The 16,698-nt window shown below is 47.9% G+C and overlaps 1 protein-coding gene across 6 annotated transcripts in view; it reads right to left on the reverse strand.

The window, feature by feature from the left end:
- RPTOR (regulatory associated protein of MTOR complex 1) overlaps positions 1-16,698 on the reverse strand; it is a 444,673-nt gene that overhangs the window by 142,693 nt on the left and 285,282 nt on the right. For all 6 annotated transcript variants that reach the window (XM_064270591.1, XM_064270592.1, XM_064270594.1 and 3 more), the window contains 2 exons: positions 2,999-3,099; positions 1,806-1,950 (listed from right to left, as the gene is read on the reverse strand). In XM_064270591.1, coding sequence (XP_064126661.1) covers positions 1,806-1,950; positions 2,999-3,099 — 246 coding nt within the window. The remainder of the gene's footprint in view (positions 1-1,805; positions 1,951-2,998; positions 3,100-16,698) is intronic.

Here is a 16,698-nt window from a genome sequence, read left to right on the forward strand (position 1 = left end):
CACATGCTCCAGACTCAGAAATACTCTGCAGCCACTATGGAAATGGCCTCTAGAATGATGGCCCAGTGCCACGGTGCTAAGTCTGGCCCTCCCCGCATCCCCACCTGCCCTTGCTGTTCTCTGCTCCAGCTCAGGCCTTACCACCTCCTCCAACAGCACGATTCCTTGTTTCCTCCATGTAGCTGAGCACATCACTCAGCAGGCATTTTCACACCCAAAGAAAGCATACATGGAAGGAGAACCGCTGCCCTGGGCTGATGTCTGGGGTCACCAGGTAGAAGGGAGGAGGAGGGAGAGCAGGCCACCTCTCGCCATTGAGGCCGGCGGCCTGTGTCCACCAGGCATTGCCCCCTCCTGCAGGACGGGCTCCCCAGCGTGGCGCCAGCGCCCCATAAGGCCCTCCACACCGGGGTGGCCCGCAGGACGCTATTCCTACCACTTAGCTGATTTTCCATCCAAGACCTGACGCAGCACTGACCCGATTCTGTTCCTTTTTTCTTTTTTCATAATAGACTTTTTACAAAAGCCTGGCTCAGGGGAAGGAGGATCTAAGACATGGTGTTTCCTAAGGGACGAGGCCGTGTGGGGGGTGTGAGTCTCTCCCTTCTGATTGAGGATCATAACAGCTTCTCCTGCTGCCAACTTCCTTATAATCCTGTCATTTACCGAGGGATGGACAAGGAGTTTGTTGGGGTCTGATATTTTGTTTATACATTTTAAATATCATTGCGAAGCTGATTCTTCTGGAGCGGCCTTCTCTGGTTTGTTTCTCTGTAACAGTGCTCTCGTTCCATCTACAAATTCTTCAAAAGCACAGGGATGGTAAGCTCTAACTCTCCTGCTTACAGCCCACTGCTGTGTAACATACAGGAAATTACCGCATGAAACAGAGTGTTTAACCCTTGATTTCCCAGAATAGAAGGTGGTAGCACTTCCACAGACTCTGTGCTTCCCCAGCCTTCCAGCGTTGGAGGAAAGTGTCACACAGGTAATTTACAAAGTCACAGACTGAAATAAACCTGAGCATAAAAGTACACCATAAAAGATTTTTAAGGCTAAGCACAAATGGATCGTCCTTGTTAAGTATTTATATTAGGGTTTCTTCCACCGACGGCTACAGTTAAGACTTGTTTTCCTTTGGTATCATTCCATCTCAGTACTTTCTCAAACGCTGATTGGGTTAGGAAAGCAGGAGGCAGGAAGAAACCAATGTCTTCAGATGTGATGCCTAGACTAAAGTCAAGTCACATTATTGTCACTGTCACTACTTCTATTACTGGTGTATGCAACAGTGGTCCAGCAATGGGGGACACTTATAATCCAGTCATAAGCGATTACATGCCTGTGTGTGTGCAACGCATGCATACAAATTACACCCAGTGGCCACAAACCCAGCAGTTCTGACTCCCTGGAGCAATCAGTAGGCGCTCCATAAATTTGGTTGGTAATTCTTTAACTGTGACCTTTCTCTGCAAGGTCGGAGTCTCATTTGCAAAAGGCCCATCCCTCACCCCCTGCCCTGACCTGAGTCACAGAGCTGCGAGGCCTCTGGAGGACCCGGCCCGGCTTGTAACAGTCCGTCCCAGGCTGGGGTACATCTGGAGGAGACCTGCGTTTCTGTTGACAGAGCTCTTTAGGGAAGGCTTTACTTGTCAGAACAACTTAGGGGCTCCAAGCTGGTTTTACCTCTTCCTGGTTTGCATAATGTAATCGTGTTAAACATAGGCTACTGCAGAAGTGGGAAAGGGCACAGGCTTCAAAGAAACCGACCAGTGTGCCAGCGCAGCCTGGTGAGGGGCACTTACCACATGGCATGCATGTATGTGGGGGGCAGTCGCGGGCTGCTCACTGGGGTGCAGTTGTAGGACCTCATGATCCTTTCTGCTAACAAGAAATTTCGGAACAGACTTGCCACCAGCAGGTCCTGTCGGAAGAGCTTCTGGAAGAGATCTGAGGGCAGACAAGACAAAGGGTACTCTGAGACTCAGGTCCAGCACTGAAGCCAAAGACACAAACGTGCTTCCACCAAAAATTATTACAAGCAAGTTGGGACTAATATGCACATTCCCCACTGGCAACATACACACGTCTGTCCATCCATACGTACACACATACATGCACATATACAGGTACACACGTCCGTCCATATGTACATAAAAATGTACACGCACACATATACAAATACATGTCTGTCCATCCATACGTACACGCACACGCACGCGTATACAGATACACATGTCCGTCTGTCCGTACACACATACATGCACACATATACAGATACATACATGTATGCCCATCCGTACACACATACACGCACACGTATACAGATATACTCACGTCCATCCGTATGTATGTACACACACACATATACAGATACACACGTCCGTCCATCCGTACACACATACAGGCACACATATACAGATACACATGTTCATATGTCCGTCTGTACACACACACATATAGATACATACATGTCCACCCGTACGTATGTACACACATGCATGCACATACAGATATACACACGTCCATCTGTCCGTACACACATACATGCACATATACAGATACACATCCATCTGTACATACGTACACACAGATACACGCACAAATACAGATAAACACATGTCCATCTATACGTACGTACACACACATATAGATACACATATACCCCTCCGTCTATACATACATGCACACATATACAGATACACGTCAATCCGTATGTACACACATACGTGCACAGATACATGCATGTCCATTCATCTGTATGTACACACATACACACACACATACAGATACACACACGTCTGTCCGTCCGCGCACACATACATGCACGCATAAACAGATACACACATGTCCATCCATCCGTACATATGCACTTGTGCTCACTCCACCCCCACAGAAGCCACGCAGGCTCCTGCCTCCTCCTCCTCAGCACCCCAAGCCTGTCCATTGTCCTCCCTGGGGAGGGGCAGCTTGGCTGTTGGGGCCTTCCCCTCCTCACCTCGGGGGAGCACGTTCCAGGCGATAGTGTCCGTGATGGCCGTGAAGATCCAGTTCAGCTCACCCAGTGGCGTACGCCGGTCGTTCAGCCGCCCGGGGATCCTGGAAGACATGCGCCCTGATTTGTGATGTTGGGGCCACTGGAGAAGGTGGGGGCGGGGGGGAGATAGGGTGGGAAGGAAAGCTGGAGGCTCAAACTGAGGCAGGAGGGGCTCGGCACCACTAGACAGCCTCCTGCCTCTCAGTGACTTTCCCACTCAGACACTGATCCCTTCTAAGGAGGACAAAAGTGCACACAGCATTGCCCCCATTGTGAAAGCCCAGCCTCCACCTTCGGCTTCCCTCCCTCCCCCACATCTATATAACCCAGTTTCCCTGGAGCCCCTGGATGTATGGGCCAACCCTGTGACACCCAGGCTCCCGTGAGCTCCACATCCGAGGGAGGTCGCTGACAGGGCCCAGAGGGCAGGCCTGGGCTTTGCTGTGAAGGGGTTGGCCCCCCATCCTGCATCGCAGCCCTATCACCATGCCTCCCTGAGAGTGCCCCAAGGAGATCTTGTTCTTCAGTTGCCTTCTTGTCCACTCACTTGACACGTGTGTTTGAGCAGCTGCAACATGCACAGCACTATCCTGGTGCTGGGATCAGTGACCCCAATATTTACAGAGGCCCGTGCGCCTGCTCGTGAGCGCACGCTCTAGTGGAGGGCAGCTAACAAGCCAATCATCACGAGTACGCAGGCACTGTGCCAAGTGGGGCACGCACTGTGGAGGAAAATACCACACAGCATGGGGATCAGAAGTGTTGGGGGGCACTCCACTGCGCATGAGCTCAAGTTTACCTGCTACGCCGCAGGTGTCATTACATTCAACCCTTCCCTTTCTCCCCAAAGGAAATGTTCACGGTAGCTTCCTCAGAGTCTAGAGTGTGAGTCCTGCTGTGTATACGCCTTGACAGAGTAATAGTTCCCATGACAGCTGCCCACTCAATGGCACTGCCTCTGGATGCCTCAGTAACGGGGGGCTGAGCTAAGCTGATTTCTCAGCATAAAAAAGGAAGAAGGAATGTACGTGTGTTTCTGCACACATGTGCTTTCTCATCTACTAAAGCCTCTAGGACTAAATTCTTCCTGTTTCCTCACGTAGGCTTAGTGATAAGACAAGAAAAAGTCAGGTGAGAAATGACTATAAGCTGACTCAGCCTGGTCGCTCCAAGATGTCAGACGTCGTGGCAAAAAGATGTCCAGGTTCAAGGAAAAACATTTACCTCAGCAGCAGATTCCGTTCTACCCAAAGACACTTTGCAAACCCAGTCAAGTTATTGATCATGGTGTGGACAATTTAGAGAGCAATTTTACTTGGTTGTGTGTGTGAGTTTATAGGTGTATGTGTGTGTACACATGTATGTGTATACGTGTGTATATGTGTGTGGTATGTTTATGTGTGCATGTGTATATGTAGGTATATACATATCTGTGCATGTGTTTATATGTGTATGTGTGCATGTGTGTGTCTGTGTATATATGCGTGTATGTGCATGTGTGTGTGTAAGGGTATATGGTGTGATGTGTATGTGTGTGTGTGTGACCTTTAAGGATTTGCACCATATAGGAGAAACCAAGCCTTCAAGGCTCAGCTCAGCACAGGAGAGCCGAGAGGCTCTGGCTTCCTGTCCTATACGACTGTCCCATTCTTCCCCCCTCTCGAATGAAAAGTGCCATTGCTCAGGCTGTGTGCTGCGGCCAGTCTGCCTGCCATGCACCAGGAGTCAGAAGCCTAGGGAGACACTGGCTAATGACCATGGCAGAGCAAAGATGCCGCTCTCTGATAAACTGCACCTGAGCCACGTCCTGGAGCAGGTGTGCCGAGGGTGGGTGCCCCCCGCGAGGGCAAAGTTTCTTTATGAAATACACACAAACAGCCTGGCTGCCACTGAAGGGACACATCATGGGGATGCAGGAGGCAAGGCGGTGCTGAGAGGGTGTCACTGGTTGGACTGGTTGGAGTCCTCGGTGCACCAGTGTTGTCTTGGGTCCTACATCCAGACGAGAGACACATTTACTGAAAACCTTTTTAATAAAATGATTTACAAGATCGTCCAACACGCAGCAAAAAAGCTGACCCTCTTACAGTTCAAGGACTATTACCGGAGGCAGCTGTCTGCCTTCTGCGTGGAAGCTGTGTGGATGGAGGAGAACGTGGTGTGGATGGAGGAGAACACGGAAGCCGTGTGGATGGAGGAGAACACGGAAGCCGTGTGGATGGAGGAGAATGCGGAAACCGTGCGGATGGAGGAGAATGCGGAAGCCGTGTGGATGGAGGAGAACGTGGTGTGGATGGAGGAGAACACGGAAGTCGTGTGGATGGAGGAGAACACGGAAGCCGTGTGGATGGAGGAGAACGTGGAAGCCGTGTGGATGGAAGAGAACGTGCTGTGGATGGAGAAGAACGTGGATGTCTGAGCACCTGGCTGACAAGGCGAAAACTCTGCTGTCTGAGGCTCGTAGAAACACAAATAAGTAAAGTGTGCAAAGGACAGCACTCTAGAAAATGCTAACCTGAGTAGCTTATTGTGGTTCTTCCTTTTAACGTTAATCTGTGCAACATCAAGGACAAGTTCATTCCTGAATAGACTTCCGTTTGTTCATTCACGCTGGGTCCTGGTGCAGGGCCACAGGCAGGGGGCCCTGCTGGACTCAACACACCCAGGACGGGTGCTGAAGGCCAGCATCTTCAGTGGGCCCACAGCCGTGACAAACATGTGCACACAAAGGAAAGGTCTGGATGAGCCTCAGGCTGCCCTGCTCAGGAGGGTCCTGGTGGCTCTTACAGACCAGATGGCAACTCGGGTACCCTGCGGCCCTTGTGGGCGATGCGTCAGGAGTGGGAGTTGGCAGGTGCTTCCCAGAAGGTCAGTAAAACACTCATCTCCTTCCCCTCAGGAGCCCCACTTCCGGAAGTCGAGACTACACTGGAAACGGAATGGGGACATGGCAGTGCACACGGAGGTGGAGAGAGAAGTCAGGGGTGGCCGACCACCAACGGCAGAGAGAAGATCAAGGGAATTATAGAACGACCACAATGGAATACCTACAAGCTGTTAAACTGCTATTCACGAACATTTTGGTAGCATGGGAAAATGCTTGCTTTGCAGCATTAAGAAGTAAATATCGTATGGCCACAATTACGCAGAACGCGTGTGAGGGGGACGACGAGAAGGAAAAGCCTCCAAGTGCTGGGCTGCGGATACTTCTCGCCCTTACGTTCCACACGGTCACGGTTTGCTACACCACACGTGGCCGACTGCACAATGGACGGGCCCCCTCGCACGCTCAGCCCTGGGCGCCGCTGCAGGGGTGGGGGTGGAGGGGTGAGCCCTGGAGTGGTGGGCGGTGACATGGCAGATCGCTGGGAGAAGTGCCAGGCCGAGCCAGAGCCCAGGCAGACAGACCGACCAGGTCTGTGGTTAGAGCCCACGACCGAGGTGAGCAGTTTGCTCCAGGTTCTCAGGGCCTGATCCTGGCTGATGGAAAGTGCAGACTGAGACGTGGGAGCTGCTGATGAGGTGGCGGGAGGGTGGCTGGCTCCCACTCTCAGTCACTGTCGGATGTTGGGCAGCAACAAAGACTGAGTCTTTGTCGGGTTGGGGGTCAGGGTGTATTTGGTCGTCTCTCAAACACTGCTGTCCTGGGACAATCACTGCGGATAAATGCAAACCTAGAGTTCTGCTACAGTGCCTGGGACAACTTCCTCAAGTTCCACTGATCTCCTCCACTCAGCTCATGGTGAAACCACAATGTCAGATCGACCGTCTAGAAACCAATCAGTCAGTCAACACCCAGGCTGTGGCTTCTGCAATCAACAGTCTGCTCCGACCTGGGATGGGAAAGGCAGAATTGAGTCCAGCTTCCTCACTTTTCACGTCATTGAGAACAGAACTGCTTCAGAAACGATTTCGTTGTCCCCCTTTCTGAACCAGATCCTGAAGAACACCCAGGCCCAGCCTCTCCGTGTGGACAGGCCGCAGTGGCTGATGCAGGGCTGACAGGAGGGCTTGAGCAGCCCAAATGTCAAGGAAGGAAAGGCCACATCTCGTTCAGAAAGATTCTTAGAATCCCCAAATGATGATGTTAATAATCTAGGTGGTTCTTTTAAAACTTAAACCGCAGTGTTAACCAAGGACTAAGGTTTATGTGGGGCAGTAGTAGTTGGGTGGTAGACCCGGGTTTGATTCCAGCCAACGCACCTCATGCACGGCCACCACCCATCTCTCAGTAGAGACTTGTGTGTTGTTATGATGCTGAACAGGTTTCACAGAGCTTCTAGACTAAGACTGACTAGGAAGAAAGGCCTGGCACTCTAATTCGGAAAATCAGCCACTGAAAATTCTATGGATCACAATGGTCCAATCCAGAACTGATCGTGGAGATGGCACAGGATCGGTCAGCATTTTATTCTATTGTGTGTGGGGTTGCCATGAGTTGGGGACTTTCTTCACGGCAGCTAACAACAACAATGTTTATGTGAAAAATATAAAGAGCTGTAGTTTAGATGACTGAACTGGGAGATGAGAAAACCCAAATGCTGATCCCAGCTGTGCTGTGGCTGGTAACTCTGGCGTCTCGTGTCTCTGTCTGAGTCACCAAGGCTAACCTTACGTGCAAAACGCGCCTTAAATAAAACGGGCAGCACTTCAAAAGTAGATACGGCAGATGTCCAGCGACACCTTCCTGAAAAAGGCGCGCCACCTTCTCCAAGTCCTCACCACACTGTCTCTATGGGTTTATTTTACCTCCCGGAATGTCTGCTAGCATTTCTCTCCTAGACATCACCAGCCACGTGCCCCTGGTGACCCTGCTATGTGGCACCTGGACGTCAGGATCCTCACCAAGTTCCTGTGAGGACCTTCAGGCTCTGGGCCAGCTCTGAAACACCCACCTGGTGCTTTTCCCCGTGGCCCACGCTCTCCTCTGACATGCTTTCCGTCCTTGCTGCCATCTTTGGAAGCAACATGGGCCCCCTATACCCGGACCTGGCCACTGGTTCATGTATGGCCCCAGGCTAGTCATCATCTCTTGGACAACTCAGATCCCTTGCCCAGTGAAGATTCCATGGGCTATACTGTAATGCTGCCCTTACCGCCCAGGGTATGAAGGAAAACTCGCAACCTCACACCGTCCAAACCCCCAGCCTGCACTGCTCATGCCTCCCCTCCATGCACTCTTCCCAGACTGTTGTTGTCACTCCAGCTCTCTCTCTGCCAGACTCCTGTGGGTCCCTTCTCTTATCTTGGGGAAAACAAAATCAAATCAGAAACCTTATCCCCATTCTAGCCTTAATGTCTGTACCCAGAAACGTCTAGTCATTATGTTACTGCCTTTCCAAGCCCTAAGCCCACCTTCCACACTCTAGTCAACAGTTCTCAATTCATTCTGTTAAAATCAGACAAGCATGGTTTTTGTTTTGAGGCTGGCCACTGATGATACAGAGAAGGACCTTGGAGTCTTCCTTCTTCTCTTGGCCCCACGTCAGTCATCAGTGAATCATGAGGGCTCTACTGTGTGAATACATGCAAAATCTGACCACTTTTCCATTGCTTCCAGCACTTCTAGCCTGGTCCAAGCCATTCCCTCCTCATATCTGGAGGGCTGCACCCTCCTCAGGGCTCTGCCTGTCCTCCGCTCCCTAGGAAACCCAGCCAGCACAAGTGGAACATGGAACACTTTGCAGTCTGCACATAGCTACCTTCCTCACGTTGCTTCCTAGTTCTCCCCACTTCCTCTTTCACTAAATTCACCCGCTTTCCAGCAATATTAAACCTGTTGTTCCCCAAATCTTCAGTACATGCTCAGATCTGTTTGGACATCCTTCTGTTCTCCTGGCTTAGGGAAAACCCTTAGCCCTTCAACACCTGCTGAGGAAGACATTTCCATGGTGCCTCCTTCCATCCGCTCCCAGGGGCCCACCAGGCGCTGATGGCTTTGATGCTCCCACAGGATTCTGGGAACTCTTTGCTGTAAATGACAACTGTTGTCCTGGCTATGTCTTCAACTAGATGTGCAGCTCTTTGAGAGCAAAGATTATGTTCTTCATACTGCTATGCCAACAAAACAAAACAAAACAGCTCAAACCTGCTGCTGAGTCGATGTCGACTCAAGGTGACCCCTGTGTGACAGAGTAGAACTGTTCCATAGGGCAATGTGTAGCACAAAATGTTTAACATATAACAGGTGCTCGGTACACATTCAATGAGCAAGGAACGAATCCCTGATGGATGGCCATAAACCTATGTGTAAGTAAAATGCTGAAAGAAAACTACGGTTTCCAAGAAAATGATACAAACTCACTAAAATACTCAACCAATAACAAAAAAGATAGCATAAATCATCCGAAACTCCATCATCTAAAAACCACTAGAAACGTTTTGGTGACCATTCCTGCAGATAGCTCTTTATGCACAAAACTAAGTAATTTTCAACGCACTGGAAGAACTCACTAACTAAAGGGATGCTGTATTTTCTTTCTAAATATACACACAGATAGACTTAAGAATCTAGAAGGGTCTACACCAAATTGTTAACAGTGATTATCTCGGCCGGGGGGCAAGGGGGATCATGGATAACTTTTTCACTTTGCTTATCTGTACTTAATAACATATCTATGTTGAAAACATACTATTTATGTAATAAGAAAAACTAAAACAAAAATAAGACAGTCTACAGTAAGTTTTCCTAAACAGGGAAGATTATTAAAAAATCCGTAATTGTGTAAATTTAGATCATCTCAACATTAAATTCAATTAAAGTTGGGTACACTCTACTTTGTTTACCATGAATGACTACTGTGACAATGAAGGTGTGGAGAACCGTGGACTAGTTCACTGGCTTAACGCAGAGAGTTTATCGACAAAGACTATGGAGGAGCGAACTTAGCCATTTCTTTTTACAGTAACCCCTTTGAACACTTGGGTCACTATACGATGGTTAGATATTGGGTAAGACAAAGCTGTATATACTAGACCAGTGATTCTCAGTCTGTGGGGGTCAGGTACCAGGAGAAAGAGTCCACAACGTTACTGAAAGGAATCCTTCAATATATACGCCCGTATACCATAAGTACGTGTAGTTTCCTAAATGAATACTATATTGAAACTACTCATACATATATATAAAACACATGTACATGTTTGTACTTTCTCAAGCAATATAAAAGCACAACTCTATGGGGAAAAATCTGTTTGAAATGAAGACTGGAAACTATTGCACTAGCTAGATGATATATTTTTGAGAGACTTGTGAAAATATTTTCCATATGTTAACATTCTCATGAAACCAAATCAAGGCACACACCTAAGATAGTCTTTCTTTACTTAAATTATGTACAATTCAATATGTCTTAGTACTATCTGAATTTCCTGTTATACAATATCTTTATATTCTAGCCACTCACAGATTTCAAGTGAGCATAATCCAAGTCCATTTGTGGGCATGAAAACTGCAGTTTATAAATTGTAATATATGAACAGTCTGAATGGTTTGCAATTTCACTGCCCGAGGGGAAATCTTTCTTTCAACCAGGCTGTAGGATTATGCGTGAGTGGTCAGGAGAAAAGAAAATGAGAAAAGCGCTGTGAGAAGCCATGGCTGGAAACCAGACCCCGTTTGTCCATACACAGAAGGGCCTGTGGCTGGAAACCAGACCCCATTTGTGCACACACAGAAGGGCCTGTGCACTCTGACCTGTGTTTTCACACTGTCCACTGTCCGGCCATGTGATGTGATCTACAGAGCTGGAGTCAGTCAGGTCCTCAATGACACGTGTAAATCCTGGGGTACGTGGTACAGTCATGGCCTCTTAGGGCTTAGATGGCATTGTGAGCTCTACTTCTGGCAATGGCTGGTGAGGTGATTGAGACAATTCTCCCACTGAGAACAGTTAGGAAGGCTGTGTATGTGCTGGGGGCTGTGGGAGATGAGCAAGGCTTCAGGGATTATGGGGCCGAGACCTGGGAGTGGAGGGAGCCTAGAGGCTTGAGCCTGTCTCTGCCTCCCTGGGAGGCATCTGGCGATTCCAAAGGCAGGACCCTGAGGCAGCATTAGTCATTGTTGTTGGGTGCCGTGGAGTTGATTTCAACTCATAGTGGCCCCATGTGACAGAGCAGAACCGCCCCATAGGGTTTTCTAGGCTGTAATCATCATGGGAACACATTGCCAAGTATTTTCTCCTGTGGGGCCACTGGTGGGTTCAAACTGCCAAAGTCCCTGTTAGCAGCTAAGCGATTACCATTGCGTCACCAGGGCTCCTGAGGCAAATGAGAATTGAAAAACACACTGGTATAGCACTGCGCATCCATTAGAGTAGCTAGAATTAAAGACTGAGGTGACCAAGTATGGGTGTGGATGCAGTGCAGCTGGCATGGCCACAGATGACTGATGGGAAGGTGAAGTTGTGAAATACCCTGGAAACCAGTTTGACATTTTCCTACAAAGTTAAACGTGCACCTACCATATTACTCACCATTTCACTCGTAGGTATTGATACCTCTCAAAGGTGTTACACTGAAAGACCCCAGGCTCTAAAAAGTACACACTTCACGATTCTCTAAGAAGCTCTAGAAAAGACTAATCTATAGTAAGAAAATGCAGATCAACGGTAGCCTGCAATGGGGGGAAGAGGGGCCTAAGAAAAGACGTTAACTGGGATGGGGCACAAGAGAACTTTTTGGGATATATCTTGATTGTTGTGGTGGTTCCATGGGTGCATAATTGTGTCAAAACTCATTAAACTGTACGCTTAAAATGGGTGCATTTTATTGAACGCAAGCTAAACCTCAATTATGATGATTTAAAAATGTAAAAACAAATGAAGGGGAAAGTATGACATTTTCACACAAATAAAAACTAAGGGAATTTCTCACCAGTAGACCTGCACTAAAGGGAGCTCCACAGAGGGAAGATGTGAGATGCTGTGAACTACAGAAAACACAGATACGTAGATGAACGGAAGTGAGTATTAACCCTACAACATAACAATATTTATGGAGACAAAACCATAGACAGAATTAGAATACATGACAACTGCAGACAAGCCAGGAGGTGAGTGTGTGGAGTTAAAGTGCCCTGAGGTTCTTGCACTGTCTGGGAAGTGGTGGAAGAACAGAGTTATCTTAGACTCTAATATGTCAGAGAGGCATGTTGTAGTCTCTAAAGAAGGGGTCACCAATCCTGTGGCCCAAAGGTCAAATCCAGTTTGCAGCACATTATTGTATGGCCTGTGGGATAAGAATGGCTTTTATATTTTTAAAGGGGTTGTAACCAAAAATAAAGAATAATATGCAGCAGAGACTTTGTGTGGTCCACAACACACTACCTGGCACACACCATCTGGCCCTTAACAGAGATAAGTAGACCATTGCTCTAAAGCAACCATCCAAAGGACGGTAAACCAAAAAACCAAGCCTGTTGCTGCGGAGTCTGTTCCGACTCATAGCGAGCGACTCTACAGAACAGAGTAGAGCTGCCCTATAGGGTTTCCAAGGAGCAGCCGGTGAATTCAAACTGCCTTCAGGGCTCCCAAAATAGAGTAAAACTAACGTCAACAGAGGCGGAGACAAATCAAGTCAAAAGATGGCAAAGGGGGAATAAAAAGGGAAAGAAGAAATAAAGGAATGGGGGAGGGGAAGAGGAAAGCCAATAAAATGGTAGATTTAAAGCCAAATATGTCAGTTAGTGTATTAAATGTAAACAGACTAAATACTTCAACTAAAGTCAAAAATTTTCAGTCTGGATTTAGAAACAAAACAAAAACCCACTATATCCTGCTAAAAAGAAGTACATCTTAAATCTATATAAGGACACATGTAGGTGGAAAATAAAAGGACGAAAGATACACTCCGCAAACACTAACCAAGACAGCTGATACGGTTGTGTCACTATCCGACAAAGTGGACGTGAAGGCAAAGGGCATTGCTAAGAGTGACATTTCAGGACGATAAAAGGTTCACCAGGTAAAGAGATTTGGTTATGGCTTGTCTTTCTGCAGGGCTGAAGGCCAAAGGATGTGGTCAAAAGGGGCATGGACTTAATTCAAAAAAAGGCTTCTTCTGTTAAAAAAAGGGGAGGTGGTTGAAAGAGATCTATCAGCAACATCTCTGACTAGAAATGAGGCAGACTGCAGGAAACCATAAAATGGCATCAGGCTGATGGCAGAACAGAGATTCGGAATTGCAAGTAAAGAAGGACTATCTGAGTATTAAGAAGTACCGATATAACTAAAGACGGGCAATTAGAGACTCTGTGTGGCTAGGGCCCCAACTAACATTAAGGACAAAGACCATTTAAACAGGAGGCTTCCAAGCTTTTTTGATCATGACTCCTATTAAGAAATACATAGACACAGTGCATGCAAATATATTTTAACAATAGAACCAACTCATATTCACTCCAACTAGGTAAAAAATGGTATTTTCTATTCTTTTTCTTTCTTTTTTATTAAATGCTGGTTATGATCCATCAGACCAATTTTATACCCACTAATAAACCATGAAAATCCTCACAACTGGACCAATAAGCAACATCATCATAAACACTGAAGATATTGAAGTTGTAAAGGATTTCATTTTACTTGGATCGACAATCAATGCCCAAGGAAGCAGCAGTCAGTCAAGAAATCAAACGGAACACTGCATTGGGCAAATCTCCTGCAAAAGATGTCGCCAAAGTGTTAGTTCACTTTAAGAGTACGGTGTGCCTGACCCAAGCCATGGTGTTTTCAGTCGCCTCATATATATGTGAAAGCTTGACAACGAATAAAGAAGATCAAAGAAGAATTGATGCCTTTGAATTATGGTGTTGGCAAAGAACGTTGAATATACCGTGGACTGCCAGAAGAACAAACAAATCTGTCTTGGAAGAAGCACAGCCAGAATGTGCCTTAGAAGTGAAGATGGTAAGACATCCTCTCACATACTTTGGACGTGTTATCAGGAGGGACCAGTCCCTGGAGATGGATATCATGCTTGGTAAGGTAGAGGGTCAGCAAAAAAGAGGAAGACCCTCAACCAGATGGACTGACACAGTGGCTACAACAATGCGCTGAAGTATAACAACAATTGTGAGCATGGCGCAGGACAGGGCAGTGTTTCATTCTGCTGTACACAGGGTTGCTGTGAGTTGGAACCGATTACATGGTACCTAACAACAACAACAATAAACCATGGGAGCCCAGGTGGCGCAGTGGTTAAGAGCTCAGCTGCCAACTCAGGTTAGCAGTTTGACTCTACTAGCCGCTCCTTGGAAACCCTATGGGGCAGTTCTACTCTGTCCTATAGGGTTGCCGTGAGTCAGAAACGACTTGATGGCAATGGGTTTGGTATTTTTTCATTTTTAATAAACCATGGGAGTCCCTGGGTGGTACAAATGGTTAACACACTTAACTGTGAACCAGAAGGTTGGAGGTACAAGTCCACCTAGAGATGCCTCGGAAGAAAGGCCCGGCAATCTACTTCTGAAAAATCAGCAATTAAAAACTCTGTGGAGCACAGTTCTACTCTATGACACATATGGGGTCACCCTGAGTCAGAACTGAGTTGACGGTAATTCATAATAAACTATGATCTGCAGTTAAAAGAACAGACTTAAATGAAGCTCTTACTAATTTCTCCAGCAGGATAGTGGATCGGGGTTATCAGAAGAGTTGGATGGTGAACATGGAACCTGAGAGACATTAGAAACTGGAGGATTACGTAATTCTACCTCTAAATACTCTGAATACTCTGAATACTCTGACTGGCTTTTTAAAACCACACCAGCAGCTCATTTTCTGGTGATTTTTTAAATCTCTTCTTCAGTCTCTAAATCAAATGGTTTATCTTTGCGGTGCGGCAATCCCCAGGCCCCCTATCTTTTTGCATTGAACAGCTCCTGCTGAACAGAATCCTGCTAATCTATACTTGTAAAGTAAATGTGGAAAAACGTATTTCAAAATTCTGGAAGAAAAGGAGTAATGACTTCCCTGGCTCCATGGTGAGCAGGACTTAACGTAACTCTAGAGATAACTTATCTTTTACTGAACTTATTCTAGAATGATCAATAACTGCCCATCCCTTGAGCCAGCGGGCAACAGCAGCAGCACTGAAACAAGGAAGGAGCCCCCTTGGAGGCAGACCCAGCAACAAAGGAGAAACAGGATCAGAGGGAGGAAAGGAGCCACTTCCCACTTGCTCGTTCCTGTGTTTATGATGCAATGAAGAACAGGCTCTTTCTGATGGAACACTGCAGGCTCCAAAGCCCTGAGAGAGTAACTCCGAGCCCAAGTGTATTTCTGAAGCAGTTCCTGAAGAAGCTGACTTCCTGTAGGCTTCTGATGTTGAGATTGATCCTCAGACAGACCTGGTGCTGAGAAGCCACAGCTGCAGGCGTGTGAGAGACGCCTCCTTCCAGCGAGAAGTTGCTAGGAAGCCTGTCACGTTGGGGAGAAACAGCTTCTAAAATAAGTGGAGGGAGGAGTCCAGACAAGCCCCAAGAATGACCGCCGCCTTCTGGCTCTCCCCAGCTGTCTTTTTGGAATGGGTTGTGGCCCCCTCAGCAGTGAGTGTCTCTGCAAACACTAGGTCTGAAGGAGGTGGAGGTGGGGTGAGTTTTGAACTGGGGCGCAGGACCGGGTGGTCTCAGCAGTTGACGTCGTCAGAGCATCTCCACGGTTTTAACTTCTCGACTGCTCTCGGCTGGTCCCATTCTTTCCAGTCTATTCTGAAAGAAACTCCAAGATGTCAGGGTTACCACCCAGCTTGTACTGAGTGTGACTGTCAACAGCCTTGTTGTCAATTCTGTCCCTTCCAGTGAAGTTAATAAAACACCACAGAAACCCTGCTTTCCATATACGGCCCGGTTGTGCTTGTCGTTCCTGGTTTGGGGGGTAATTTCCCTCAGAGCTTTTCCTGTCAGGTGGGTAAAGCTCCATGTGAGTCCTCCTCCTGCCAGGACCCCTGTGCCTTGACCACACTACTGGTCACCTGCCCAGCCTGCGTGGCCCCTCACCTCCTCACACCCATATCCAATCTGCCCTTCGAGACCTCTGAGCCCCAAGCAGGCCTGCCGGGCCTCGAAGCCCCCCACACTCCCCCTAGTCATCTCAGAGCCCAGCCTCCCAGCTCGCTGATGGTGACAGATGTCGCTAGTGTGTGTCCACAGCAAAGCGCTCGGAGCTGTGCTTTCCCTCCAACCCGAGAGGACACTGTACCCTCATCCATAGGTCCCCTACCGGGTCCCCCACCCACAGAGCCTCCACAGGCCTGCTGCCCACAGCATCCCCCCGACAGGCCTCTGCCCACAGGTCCCCCTCCTTCCATCCCACAGGCCCCTACCCCTCGGGTGCTCTTGGGCAGGCAGAGACCAGAAATCCAGCCCCCCAGCATGCCCACCCTCCCACTGGCCACTCCCACGCTCCGCTGTGCAGAGTCTCAGGTCTGTTTTTCCCACTTTGTTTCTAAATTAGCTTCCATGACTCATCACTCATCAGTGACTGGCAGATGTTAATGAATTACTGATTTTCACCTGCAGCCAGCCAGGATAATGTATTTACGTTGGAAAGAAAGGTACTGTTTGGAGGAAGCCTGGCGGTGTCTTGAGTTTTCCTTTGTAACATGTGTGCAGGATTCCAACTTGACGGTGGACTGAATTCTAATCATGGCACCAGCCCTCGGCC

Source organism: Loxodonta africana, chromosome 18 (assembly GCF_030014295.1).
Source record: "Loxodonta africana isolate mLoxAfr1 chromosome 18, mLoxAfr1.hap2, whole genome shotgun sequence".
NCBI classification, from domain to species: domain Eukaryota; kingdom Metazoa; phylum Chordata; class Mammalia; order Proboscidea; family Elephantidae; genus Loxodonta; species Loxodonta africana.